The sequence below is a fragment of the Spermophilus citellus genome (genome assembly GCF_964194105.1).
Source record: "Spermophilus citellus genome assembly, chromosome: 2".
In the NCBI taxonomy this organism is placed as follows: domain Eukaryota; kingdom Metazoa; phylum Chordata; class Mammalia; order Rodentia; family Sciuridae; genus Spermophilus; species Spermophilus citellus.
Genome location: NC_138183.1, coordinates 19,498,596 through 19,511,312, shown reverse-complemented (window position 1 = coordinate 19,511,312; position 12,717 = coordinate 19,498,596). Strand labels below are relative to the sequence as shown.

The window sequence follows — 12,717 nt, the reverse complement described above, 5'->3', positions numbered from 1 at the left end:
CTGAAACCATTTGAAGTCTCATGTAGAATGAGGACAGACCCTCCCTCAACCAGGGGTCACTCAAGTGATAGATAATTATTGATGCTACAATGCTTGGATTTCCCCAGAAAATGGACCCTTAATTTATGAGCTACAAGGAAAAAGTTTCCAGAGTTTGTTCTCTAAATATCATTTTTGTTTTTACTTTGGGACGTCTTAGCTTACCTATTAAGAGAATGCATTATCTGAAATATGCTAAGAGTGCTATCTTGAATGGATAAAGCTCTCCTTTCTAAATCCCCATAGGATTCTCTATTACTGAACAGCAGAACATGTGGCATAGGGCACACATGTTACAGATACCACAAATCCAAAGTGAGAGCAGTTTACTCCTCTTTAAACTAAGCCTCCTGTTTGAAGATGGCCATTCTACTTTTATTTGTGTCACCTACCATTCACTGTTTTGGGAGCAAGAAAGCATGATCTGACCTTTCCCCTTGGAAGTGGTATTGAAATTGGGGTAATCGGATGGCATGGCTGTCTCCTGCATTCACCTGATAAGTAATCTATGCTCTTTCTCTTCTTTTTCCCAATTTAAAACAAAAAACTATCAACGGTTTCCTTAACTCACTGGGATATCTGGGTAAGAAAAAATTTAGGACTGTAGGAAGACAAAGGCCCTCGAGACAACATAAAAATCCAATTCTGAAGAATTCATTGATGATGTCGACATCTTTCCAAGCCAAGGGCAACTCTCATTATAGCTTTTAAGTTACCAAAGGAGAGAATTCTTTTCTCCAGATTCTATATGGCAATCTGGACCAAACTACATTGTGTGCTGCAAACAAGTGTCCTGATCAAGGATAACTAGGCACATGGCTTTACGGCAATCCACGATTCGGACTTCTGTTGGAAGAGAGCTAGGTGAAATGTCATTCCAACCTCACATTACAAAAGAGCGAGCACGCCGGCATGTGCTCTGATGGGTGAGCAGGAGTGGCTGCACCCTGCACAGAAGCCCGAGGACACGGGGACGCACATGTACCTGTGGAGGCTGTGGTGCTGATGGTTTTGGTCCGAATGCTGGGAGCAAGTCCAGAGAGGTAGACAATGAAATCAGTATTAGGGGGGAGCCCTGAGATGTGGGCGGTTCGTTCAGCCCCAGATATATTATATTCCGCAGTTTGCAGCAACCTATTAGAATCAATAATTTCAATGGTAAAGATCTCGAAGGCCCCGTCAGTAGCTGTCCAGGAGAGGTTGAAGCTCTGAGGAGTTATGTCAGAAACATTTAAGTTTCCCATTTCAGGTTCTTTGGCTGAAAAAAAAAGGGGGGGGGAGGGTAGGAGAGAAGGAACAAATAAATCGGAGTTAATTATTCCTCTGTGTTTTAAGATTAAAGTTGTTAATAAACCATGGCTGGGGAGAGAGATTCCACAGTTAGGGGTTATGGTGAAATGAAGCTACGGTGACCGTTCAGTGCCAATGAGAGAAGAAGGGACTTTGTTACAGGTTAAGAAAGGAAGGCATGGAGATGAGGTTTCCCTTCTCTGCACTTGCCATGCATGATCAGGCCCTGTGAGATCCCTGGAGAGAGAGGTGCTGGATGATCTCAGTGCGGCAGCTGTATGTCAGCTGCACCTGTCTCCAAGAGTGCCGCTTCAGGGCTGGTGGCGATGGCTCAAAACACAGAAGTGCTGGTAGCTTCCTGTCTCTTGAACTACACTCAGGAGACCAAGATGACTTGGATGCCTCCCCAGACATCCTTTGCTTTGCTTTGAGGGTGCTCCCATCTATTCAAATGAAGGCTAAGTCATTCTGACACATCAGCCTCCCGCGGTGGCACCTGGAGGCTTCTGTTTTTGTGAATTGGAGGGATTGGCAAATTTCTCAGTGTAATTCTCGAGATATATATATTTTCATCCTTCAGATAAGGGCCAGCCAGCTGTTCTCACATTCTGGTAAAATAGCTGGTCCACTCTCTTAATCGCTTCTGTGTGCTCCAAGAGGACTAGCACTGTATTGCCAGCCAAGAGTGTGAAGCCAAGACAAGGCAGTTTCGGTAACTCTTTTTAGCCAGGAAATAATATTTTGTCCTGGAGATGGTCCTGCAACAGGAATAAACACACATAGGGCAGGCAGGAGCAGGAGCAACTTTGAAAAGTTGGTGCTGTTTAGCAAGGAAGGAGGCTCCTGGTCTCTGAGACCAACCCTACAATCTGTTGAAACACAGATCAGATGGAATTGTGGCCCTTCCTCCCTATCCACCAGCTCATCAGAGGTAAGAATGTCACTGTCATTAAAAAGAAACACACACACATAAAAACATCAATGGAATCCAAACCACATGATCTGCAGGAGAGATCAGATGGTGGGTGATTTGTCTGCCTTCTGGGAACAAATGATTTGTGGATGTCAGGTTAAAAGGTCCCGGGCAAATTCAGGGCAGCCTCCACCACACTTTCTAGGTATTTCTGGGTCACTGTCCATGCAGTGGTCACCTGTGTTCCTCAGTAAGGGTTACTGAAATGACTAAGGCTAAATTGCAGATCTGTGCTTTCAAATCAATGAGGATGTACAGGCTTGCTGTGAAAGTTCAGTTGCAATAATTATATAAAAAGGGAGACAGTGATTTGCAAAGCAAGGCAGAACAGCCTCAATGAGCATCAAACCAACTGGGGCACATTGTAAAGATGAGCAATGGAAAACGGTGGTGGTGGGTGGGAAGGCCGTTCACTTTAACACCCTCCAGGGAAACAGTGAAGCCTGGTAACTGGAGCAGAGTGAAGAGAGGTGGGAGTTCACCCTCTAAAGGCCAAGCACTCCAGGGAGCAACCCTTGATTCAAACAGCAGACAGGGTACCAGCTCTTTCATAGCCTGGGACATTCCTTAATTCAAATGCTGCTGACTGTACTTCTGCTAATGAATGGCTTTCTCTTTGGTATGGTTGCTAGTCATAATTGCATGATTTATTTTTTTTCATTTTGGTCTAGCTGTTGGCTAATTTGATGTTGTAACAATGACTCAGTATCTGAGGGAATGGCCTGGAGGAGAGCAATTCAGTTCTCTTATTCTGTTCAGTGCATTTTAAAGAAACATTTCTTAAATGCAAGAACTTCAGGACCCATACCCTTGAGGATCTGGAGATGGTAAAGCACCATTGTCAAGCGGCAAAAAGACTCTCTAAAAGAAATAACATGTGACTCCTCACAATTGGAAAAGATGGGCTTCTAGTGATATTCCAGCACTGGAGAGGATAGTTAAAAGCATCAGGTTTAATCCATGAGACAAAAAGCCATCATGCAAAGGAGACGTAGTTGTAGGACTGGCCAGGTAAGGTATGGGAGAGAGGCCGGGGGCTGGAGGCTGGAAAGGGCAGCCTCCACAGTGTTCATCACAGCCATGGCAAAGGCTTCCAGACAAAGGTGCAGCCCACAGGGAGGTCTCTGAGCATGCATGGCCAGCCGCTAAGGGCACATGGAAAGGATCCAGTTATGGAGAGAAGCCGAGTCCCTGTTCCATCTCTTGGAGAAGAAGCAGAGAACCCTGGGGAGAAAACATGAACAGTGGAGGAAAAGGTACCTGTGAAGGCCTCGGCAGAGAGCACGGGTGTTCTATAGCCCCAGATCACCCCATAGATGGACACTCTGTAAGGGGTGTTGGCCTTGAGGCCAGGGATGTCCATAGCCCGGAGGCTGCCTGGCACCGTGAGGTTCTGAGCGGCCTCCACCTTGTTGGCTTCCTGCACCTGAATGACAAAGTGCTCATAGGCCTGGTCAGCTGCTGTCCAGTTGAGTTTGAGGCCATCCCAGCTGACCTCAGTCACGACTAAGTCTCCCAGCTGGGGGAGCTCCTCTGAAGAAGGACAGAGAGATATTTGTCAGTGCTGCAAACAGAAAATGAGGAGCCACAAGTCCCACGGCCCAACTCCAGGAAAGACAGAAAGAGGAGAGGAGGGTTTTGTTTGGGTGATTCCTGGTCTGTGGGTGCTTGTGCTTTGAACTTGGTACTCTGGATGTATCTTTCTGCAGGAGTTGAAAATGGTCAGAAAGGGGAACCTCTGCATGGCTCAGCCTTGAGACAGCCAAGGTGTCTGTACAGATGCACAACCCTCTGGCAGCCCTGAGCATGGATCGCCAGCTGCTAAGGGCTAAGAAGCACGGAGAGGGTGGGTCTGTGGAGGGAAGTGGGGTTGAAAGTGCAGGTTTTGGAGGTGGACACATCTCGGTAGGAATTCCAACACTGCAATTTGCCGGCTGAGTCATCTTGGGCATGTCACCTGGCTTCTCTCTGAGCCCCTCTCTCTTCACCTTTCAATGATGCTGATAGGACCATTTCATTGGCTTGTGTGATGATTATATAATAGATTTTAATCAATCCCTTCACATCCTACCTGACACAGAGTGAATGACCTGCAAGTGACAGCTTAAGAAAACAGTCATTATTTAAGTATTTCTTCTTGGAACTTTCAGTCATTTGGGGGACTGACTTGCTTCCTCTCATGGCCTGGAATCAGGATCACCTCAGTATTGGCCACCAACTCTCTTCCTGGCTTTTAAAGCATGTGCTGTCTCAAGTTTGGATAAACACAATGTTTTGTCTCTGGACTTCCCTCCGTTTTCAGGGATCAGAGGTTACATACTGGATTCTTGCTTGGTTCTCTCCTCCCACCTGCTTTTGCTGCTCAGTGAAGAATGGTTGTGTCACACTACGGGGGTGCTCCTGTGAAATGTGTGTGCCTACTTTCAATTAAAAATGACTAATTTTTCTCAGTAAATGGTGCAGAACAGGGCCCACTATTAATTTCATATGATATAGGAAGGAAACTGAATGGCGTTATTATTGCTGATTTTAAAAGATTGCATTCAGGTATAGAAAAAAAAATCCACTGCTTTATGAGATAGTTCTCAGGGTTAAATGCAACTTCTCAGCCTCTCTCCTTAAAACTAAAGTGGCTATGGATCAGAAGTTCTGGAGCAAAATATCTGCAGGGATCTCAACCCCCGCCCCCACTCCTACAAACGTGGGGGAGCTTCATTCTCAGGTATCCCTGGATCAGAAGAGTGTGCCAGGAGAGTCTGAGCAAACTCTTCCTGTTAGAGGGTCTGTTTTCAAACTGTCCCCCACACAGACCTAGCACTTTGCTGGAAGGACTTCTTTGGAACACAGATGCAGGCATCTCCCTCTTCCTTCCCAGCTAAGAACTGCTCTTTGTCTGTCATATAGAGGGCTTCCTGGGGAGATTTCATTTGCTAAAGAAGTTTTATTGCTAAAAACAAGTTTGTAGACTGTGAAGGTAGATCATTCTGCACCCCATCACACATTTCTCAAAGACTTTTTGTGCTATTGTTTTGTTTAAAGGTATTTGAGGAAACACAGGATAATAACTTGGCCAAATGAGGTAAATGATAACATCACCTTTTTTATTTTTGAGATTCTGTGTGGTTTCTATCAATGACCAAGTTTATTTGGCATATAAGAGCAAGAAAAACAACTTATTTGAACTAGCTAATTTGAGTGGCATAAGTAAAATACAAGGGACATGGGCTTAGAGAAAAACCTGATTATCACAGATTTGGCCCATTTGCCCAAAGCACTTTTTGAAGCTATTTCTAGAAACCTCAAGAAGAGTTCACAGTTTTCTATGGTAGATGGAACATCCTATTTTCAGGGGACAAATTGAGACGAACTGTTTTCTCTCTCCAAGTTGAATAACAAACAAAGAACTCAAAAAGTACTATCCTTTCTTGGAAATATTCTTATCCTGAATATCTGATAAGGAGACAGATGTGGATACTTTCAACTGAAGATGACCAGATCATTCCCAAGAGTGATTCTGTAGCCATCTGACTAGGAGCTAGACGTTAGTGACTCTAAAGCCAATATTGATAAGGTTTTTTTTAGAAAGTTCTTCCCTTATCCTTGTGCCATGGTCCTGCTGTTGTGCTATTTTTTTTTTCAATAAAACTGTTGCTTATGACACATTTAGCCATTTGCTATTCAATACTGACTGCACGATGGGCACTTTGATAAGAATGTTCATTCATGAACTCACTAATGCTCATGACAGTGTTCCAAAATAGGGGTGTGATCTCTGCTTTGAAGATGAGAAAAAGCTCAGAGATGCAAAGTGATATACCCAAGAATATTCAGCCAGGAAGGTGGAATCCCAGCTCAAACCTTCCTGAGTTACAGATTCATGCTGCCTGCCAACCACTTTTAAGGAGGATACCCTGCTACATGGTATGGAATTTTCTATCCCAGCAGCAACAGGTCTGGAAGGGGTCATATACCTGTGGTGACCTCCGCAGCAAGGGGTCGAGTAGTGCGGCCCTTGAGCTCCCCATGCAGGGTGACTGTGTAAGGGGTGCCAGCCCTAAGGCCTGGGATCTTCACTGAGTGCAGGCTGCCAGGAACCAGGAGTTTAAGAGCTTCTTCCACCTGACCAGCCTCCTGGACCTGAATGATAAACTGGTCATAGATGCCATCGGGTGTGGTCCAGTCCAGTCTGAGGGTATCCCAGCTAATCTCGGTCACTGTGAGGTTTCCCAGATCTGGAACCTCCTCTGCATAAGGACATAAAGTTGCTGTGTTACTAAAAAAGGCAATTGCATGCTAGGATCCAGGTGAGATGGCATTTTGGCTGAGGTTGGGATGAGCTGTCTGGTTAGTGTCGATTGCAGATGCTTGATTTACAGCGGTGTTGAGCGCGCTCTCATTGTTGGCACTAAAGCCGGGGTTTTTCTGTGCAACCCTTGGGAATAAAAGGTGGTTTTACGAATTGTTCACAACTTCCATTCTGGACATACAAACAGGGTTTTGGAGTGTCCTTGAGTGTGTGCTTGGCATGAGCTCAGAGCTATTTTATTTTCTTTTTTTCACTTACAAGTAGTGCTTTCCAACTCCTTAGATATTATGACTGAAATTTGCTTTGGAAAGAGCAACCTCTCACTTTTGTAAATGAAGAATAGGTGGAATTTTCCATGGGACTGGCTACCAGACTACAATGAGGACACGGCCAAATAAGGGATGTGATATTTGGGAAGTAGAGATGATTCACCGGTATTTCCCCCAACATGGTAGGGGCTAAACCCAATTGAGAGCCTTGATTCCTCCTGAGCAGATACAGGGGGATGGAGCAAATGAGTGAATTAGTCTAGAATACCTGTCAAGACTTCAACAGAGAGAGGGGCTGTGCTGAAGTCCCCAATGACCCCGCGGATGATGATGCTATAGCGTGTGGCTGACTTGAGGCCAGGCAGGTCCACGGACCTCAGCCCTCCTGGGACTGTGAGGTTCTGGGCTGCCTCTTCCGTGTCAGCCTCCTGCACCTGAATGACAAAGTGCTCATAGGCCCCCTCTGGAGCAGTCCAGTTGAGTTTGAGGGCATCCCAGCCCACCTCGGCCACCGTGACCTCTCCCAATTTGGGAGATTCTCCTGGAGAAGGACAAAGAGCTGGTTTAAACCACACACCAAGATGCAGGAATCTTGAACACAGGAATAGGCTTTTAAAAACTTTGATAAACATGCATCATGCAGCTTTCTAAATTTTAAGAGAAGAGCAGAGGGAGAGGTTGGGGACTATTTGTTTTCTTATTAAAGAATGGCCCTAAACATCAGATGTGGGGATTAACTTATTTATGACTTCTTTTCCTTTTACACACAGTGTTTTAACTCCCTTGCAGTCAGTCCCCTTCCTGAGGCCACAGGGTGAGTCCCACAGAATAGGCTCTGTACAGTTTCAAAAGGGTTGGTATGCAGAGTGATGGTCAAGGTGGCCTTGGAGTTGTGCTGAGAGACTTGCTGTCCATTATTGGACTCTATGACACACTAACCTATAGCAAAATGAGTCCATTCCAAAGCTAGATTATCTGCCTGATTATCCACAGGCAGTTTCCTGTTGGGAGAAAGAGAAGCTGTAGGTGTAAAGGTAGGGAGTACCTGTGAAGGCCTCGGCAGAGAGCACGGGTGTTCTATAGCCCCGGATCACCCCATAGATGGACACTCTGTAAGGGGTGTTGGCCTTGAGGCCAGGGATGTCCATAGCCCGGAGGCTGCCTGGCACCGTGAGGTTCTGAGCGGCCTCCACCTTGTTGGCTTCCTGCACCTGAATGACAAAGTGCTCATAGGCCTGGTCAGCTGCTGTCCAGTTGAGTTTGAGGCCATCCCAGCCGACCTCAGTCACCGTGAGATTTTCCAGTGCAGGGGCTTGTTCTGAATAATGAACAGAGATGGGGTCAGTTAAATTGTTCCTCAAAATGCTTTTCTTCTGAGGCCTGCCACCAAAGATGCAAAGTCCTCGGAGTCCAGGTGCAGGATTTTGCTCAGGACATCCCTTAGCCATGCTGTCCCCAGTAAAACCCCAAGAGAAAAATCATACAGTGCTTGTTTTACCTGCATGCATATTTGGGTTTGTGTTTGGGAAGTGTATTTTCCTATCGACCTGTGTCCTGAACACTTAGGAAACTTTTCATCTATGTGAGTCATTGTTACTTTGGAGAATGTATCTCATTATAGGAAGGTGGCCCTTGGCTGTCCTTGGGTCTTGGTCCAGCCTTCTGTACCTTGAGATAATTGGCTGCTCTTAGACCCTGCCCCCTCCTTTTGCTGCCTCCATCTCCCCTGGAAGTTCTGTTGAAGTCCATATTGGAATCTTGTCAGTTTCTAGGGTTCAAACCAGTTTACTCAGTAAGGACAAGAGATAAAGGAACACTCTACTAGTAAGACTGACCTGAGAAAGGTGACACACGTTTGAAAAGGAGTCCCTTACGGGACAGAAAGAAAGACTGAGGCCTTGGGAGAAATGAAACTTACTGAGCTCAATTAAAACGGACTGCAGCCTCTTTATTCATCTGACACGGAACTGCAGCAAAAGCCCACTTGTCTGAGTGTGCCTAAAGAGGGGTCATGGGCCTGAGGCTGAACTTAAAGAGACTCTACAAGACCTAGGAAGAACAGATTTTTCTGGAAAGGGATACTGTAAACAAGAGAATAGGAACTGGATTTACTCAAAAGAACAAATAGTTTATGTACTTATACCTCACATGGCTAATTTCAAATGAGCCCTATATGCTCAAGACAGCATTTGTTTAATCTGAAAACATTTCATATAATTTGAACAAGGACATCCTTTCAGAGGGAAAAACATGTCTTTTCTAGAATATGTTTAATTCAGACTTTTCGAAATGCTGGAAAACATTCTTAATTGTTTCCTATTGGCAAGGCTTATAATCCTTCAGCTTTCTTCTTTGTTTAGAATTTACTTTGACCCAGCATATAGATACACAAACCACGACCTGAGGGGCCACTTCTGGCCTGCTGGCCCCTGTGGGAGTTGGCAAGTAACATCAGTTTTTACATTTTTGAATGGTTGACAAAAATTCCAAACAGGAATGATATTTCCTGATGCATGAAAATCAAATGAAATTCAAATTTCAGTGTTGTAAACTAAGTTCCTCTGGAACAAAGTCACGCTTGTTCACTTAAACACGCACGATGGCTGTTTGGGGGTGACAACGGCACAGTGGAGCTGTTACGACAAATTGTCTGGCTTGAAAAATCTGAAATATTTACCATCTGACTGTGTACAGAAAAACGTGTGATACCTGATCTTGAACTACAGTCCATGGATACCAAATTCATATCCTGGTGCTCTTGCCCAAGGCTTTATAACAGTTCTTAATTGCCTAGACACTGTCTCCATGAGAAGGAAAGGACCCCAAACTCAAGCTGATGTGTCTAGATTTGGGGAAAGAAAGGGGAATCTGCTACCCTTAAGCACACAGGCCCTTGTGAGACCAGGAATGATACCTGCAGATAGGATTTTATCCTTGACCTTGGGATTTAACCATGACTAACCTCAGGAGTATGCTGCCCTCAAATATTCCAGCAGTCCTCATGCATAGAGAAATGCAGGACAAAACAAATCTAAGCAACAATAAACTCGATCTTGTGGCTCTTAAACTCCCCTTTTTGGCTGGCTCTCCTTTTTTTTGTTCTCCTGCTTTTCAACATCATTGCCAGAAACTTATCTGACATTGGCAATTTATATTTTCGGGTGAACGAAGATACCATCTTTCCTCTCCAGGAATCTGTATTTTAAGCCTAATCTCTAATATGACATAAAACATTATTTTTTTTCCCATCATAAAAATTTCAGATTTCAGATTACAAAGGCTGTGGGGAGAGGTCCCTACCTGGGGGAGGGAGGAGGTGATCACAGATCACATGTTAGGCTGTTAAAGACGGATGGAAAGGGAAGAGCAGACAGACAGCAGACAATGTCTCTTCCTGATGAGAATCCCCTCATGGCTTTGAAACAGCCCTTTTGTACGTCACTGATGCTTTCAGAACTCGACCCCCACATCCTTTTCACGTAATTCCATGTCGGTCAATAAATAGCAATAGTCATGGTGATGATGATCTTCTGCCAAAATTTTTGGCTATTTCTCCATTTTTGAGGGTAGGGTAACTGAGAAGGAGCACTGGTTTAACTCAGACTTTTCCAAATTCTGGGGAACATTCTTCATTGTTTCCTATTGGCACAACTTATAATCCTTCAGCTTTCTTCATTTTTAGAGTTTACTTTGACCCAGCACATAGGTACACAAAGCATGACCTGAGGGGCCACATCTGGCCTGCTGGCTCGGGTGGCAGTTGGCAAGTGACATCAGTCACTTGAGAGGAGTGTGTGGCCACATTAGTAGCGGGTGCTGCTGGCATCTGCCCAGAACCCTCTACTAAACAAATGCCAGTCAGAGAAGTCAAAGGTGCAGCTCGGTGAGTAAGATTAGTAGAGAAATGAAGGAGACAGGGACGGGAGTGATGAATGGAGGGGACACCATGAATGAAAGCAGAGTTTAGGTGGCCACCACTCATGGCTTCCCATGAGTGCTGAGTCCACATTTCCACAGCTCATGACACCCCGTGGGCTTCCTGCCCCCAGAAGCCAAATGTTTCCATTGAACAGTTCCGCACTGACTTTCTTGGCATTTCTTGATGAAAAGGCTGTTGTCTTTTTCTTACAGCTGTGCGTTGGAATCTACCCTCGGAACAATGTCAGTGGGCCTGGGAAATCAGAATTTCCAAATCCCATGTCTGTGCTCAGGGTGGGTTGAGCAGCTGGCCCTGAGGAATTTCTGGCAGTGTCAACTTCAAATCTTTCGATTCCCACCATCCTGAAGATGGCAATGACCTAGTGCTGACTTGAGGAGACACCTCTTCGTTGTTCACTTATGAGATAAAGAGCGATTCTCCCATAGGATAATTGCATCTAAGTCTTAGGACCCCAAAGGTAGATGAAATGGCACCAATACTTTTATACCACAACCCCCACATCCTGTTTCATCTAGTCATACAATTGAGTAATTTTTCATGCAGAGTTAATTAAAATGAAAAGTCTGGGTAAAGTCTGGGCTGCCTAAAAACTTGTTGGTGAGTCTCTGTATCTATCAAGAACAGGGTCCAAGCCCTTAGCATAATTTTCTGGGCCCTCTGCAGATGTCCTTGATGACCTCTCCACCCTTGAACTCTGCTTCTCTCCAGATCCATCACACAGCAGGACCTTACAGCTTGTGTCTCATGGGGGTGCAGTTTCTCGTGCTCTGAGCCTTTCAGATGCTGCTCGCTGTTGGAAATGCCATGGGTCCTTCTGTACATGCCCAGCTCCTTTTCCTTTTTGAACGTTCATGGCCTCTTCGAAAACCTCTCTGGGCTCTTTGCTTGCTCTTCTTAGGTGTGTGATAGGTTCCTGCCTCTATCCTCCTGTGGCTTCCACGTGTCCCTCTAAGGCAGGTGAGTGACGTTCTCACATTTTGGTTTGATGCTGGGTTTTTCTCATGACAGTCTGCGTCACGTGTTCAGGGGAGGGGGCTGTCTTTCTGTTCTGTACCAGCAGACTGGACTCAGAGTATGGACTAAAGACACACATGTTGGCAAGATAAATATTTGAATAAACTTCAGTTTGCTTCATGAGACAATCAAAATGGCATATCAAGGGTAGAATGGTCTCCAGCACCCATAGCTGTGGTTAAAGCAAACTTCCACCTTCCTTCTTCCAAAATTTATGGGAATATCACTCTTGAGTCTCATGTTGCTATGGAAACATGCTTCCTCATCTGTGCTTCTACCTATCATCTCTGCCTGATGCCCCCATTGCCTCCTGTGGTGGCTCTCAGTACATCCGTGGCCTTGGCCTGAAGCTGGGTTTAGTTGATTTTATCAGAATACAATTGCAGAAGGCAGAGGAGAAGAGGAGACGGGCAGGGAGGGAAATGCTTGGCACACTGATTTTCTTCCATGCCAACAGGAAGACTCTCTTTCTTCCTCCCCTCCCCTTCCTTTCCTTTCTTCTTTTTGTAAATCCAGATTTAGATGAATTAAAGACTTGGGGAATGACTTCCTTTTCCTGCCCCTGAGTTCTTAGGGGAGATATTGATTGCTAATGCGGAGGTGGAACAAAAAGACCAGAGAATTCTTTGGAAACGCCAACTCTGGAGCAGCTAGAGTTCTCCAAAATGCTCAGTAGGCTCATGCCACATGCTTAGCTGTGTTGAAGGCACTAGAGGTGCAACATTGGTAAAGGGGACAGTCCTTGCAATCTGGCAAGTGGAGGTAGTCATAGATACTAAACTGACTAACGGACCACTGAGGAGGCATAGAAGGGTCAGGAGGGAAGCTAATGCAGCAGGAGGGACAGATCCAGGGAGGCTGCGTTTCCATACTTTATAAAAAGTGT

At 45.3% G+C, this 12,717-nt stretch overlaps 1 protein-coding gene across 7 annotated transcripts in view; it reads right to left on the bottom strand.

The window, feature by feature from the left end:
* TNC (tenascin C) overlaps positions 1-12,717 on the bottom strand; it is an 83,987-nt gene that overhangs the window by 32,438 nt on the left and 38,832 nt on the right. For 3 of the 7 annotated variants that reach the window (XM_081276122.1, XM_081276116.1, XM_081276117.1), the window contains exons 11-15: positions 7,923-8,195; positions 7,146-7,418; positions 6,274-6,546; positions 3,563-3,835; positions 1,025-1,297 (exon numbers count right to left, since the gene is read on the bottom strand). The exons of 2 other annotated variants lie outside the window; for them this stretch is intronic. In XM_081276122.1, the coding sequence (XP_081132248.1) occupies positions 1,025-1,297; positions 3,563-3,835; positions 6,274-6,546; positions 7,146-7,418; positions 7,923-8,195 (1,365 nt within the window). The remainder of the gene's footprint in view (positions 1-1,024; positions 1,298-3,562; positions 3,836-6,273; positions 6,547-7,145; positions 7,419-7,922; positions 8,196-12,717) is intronic. 2 more of the 7 variants (XM_081276118.1, XM_081276119.1) reach the window with 2 other exon arrangements.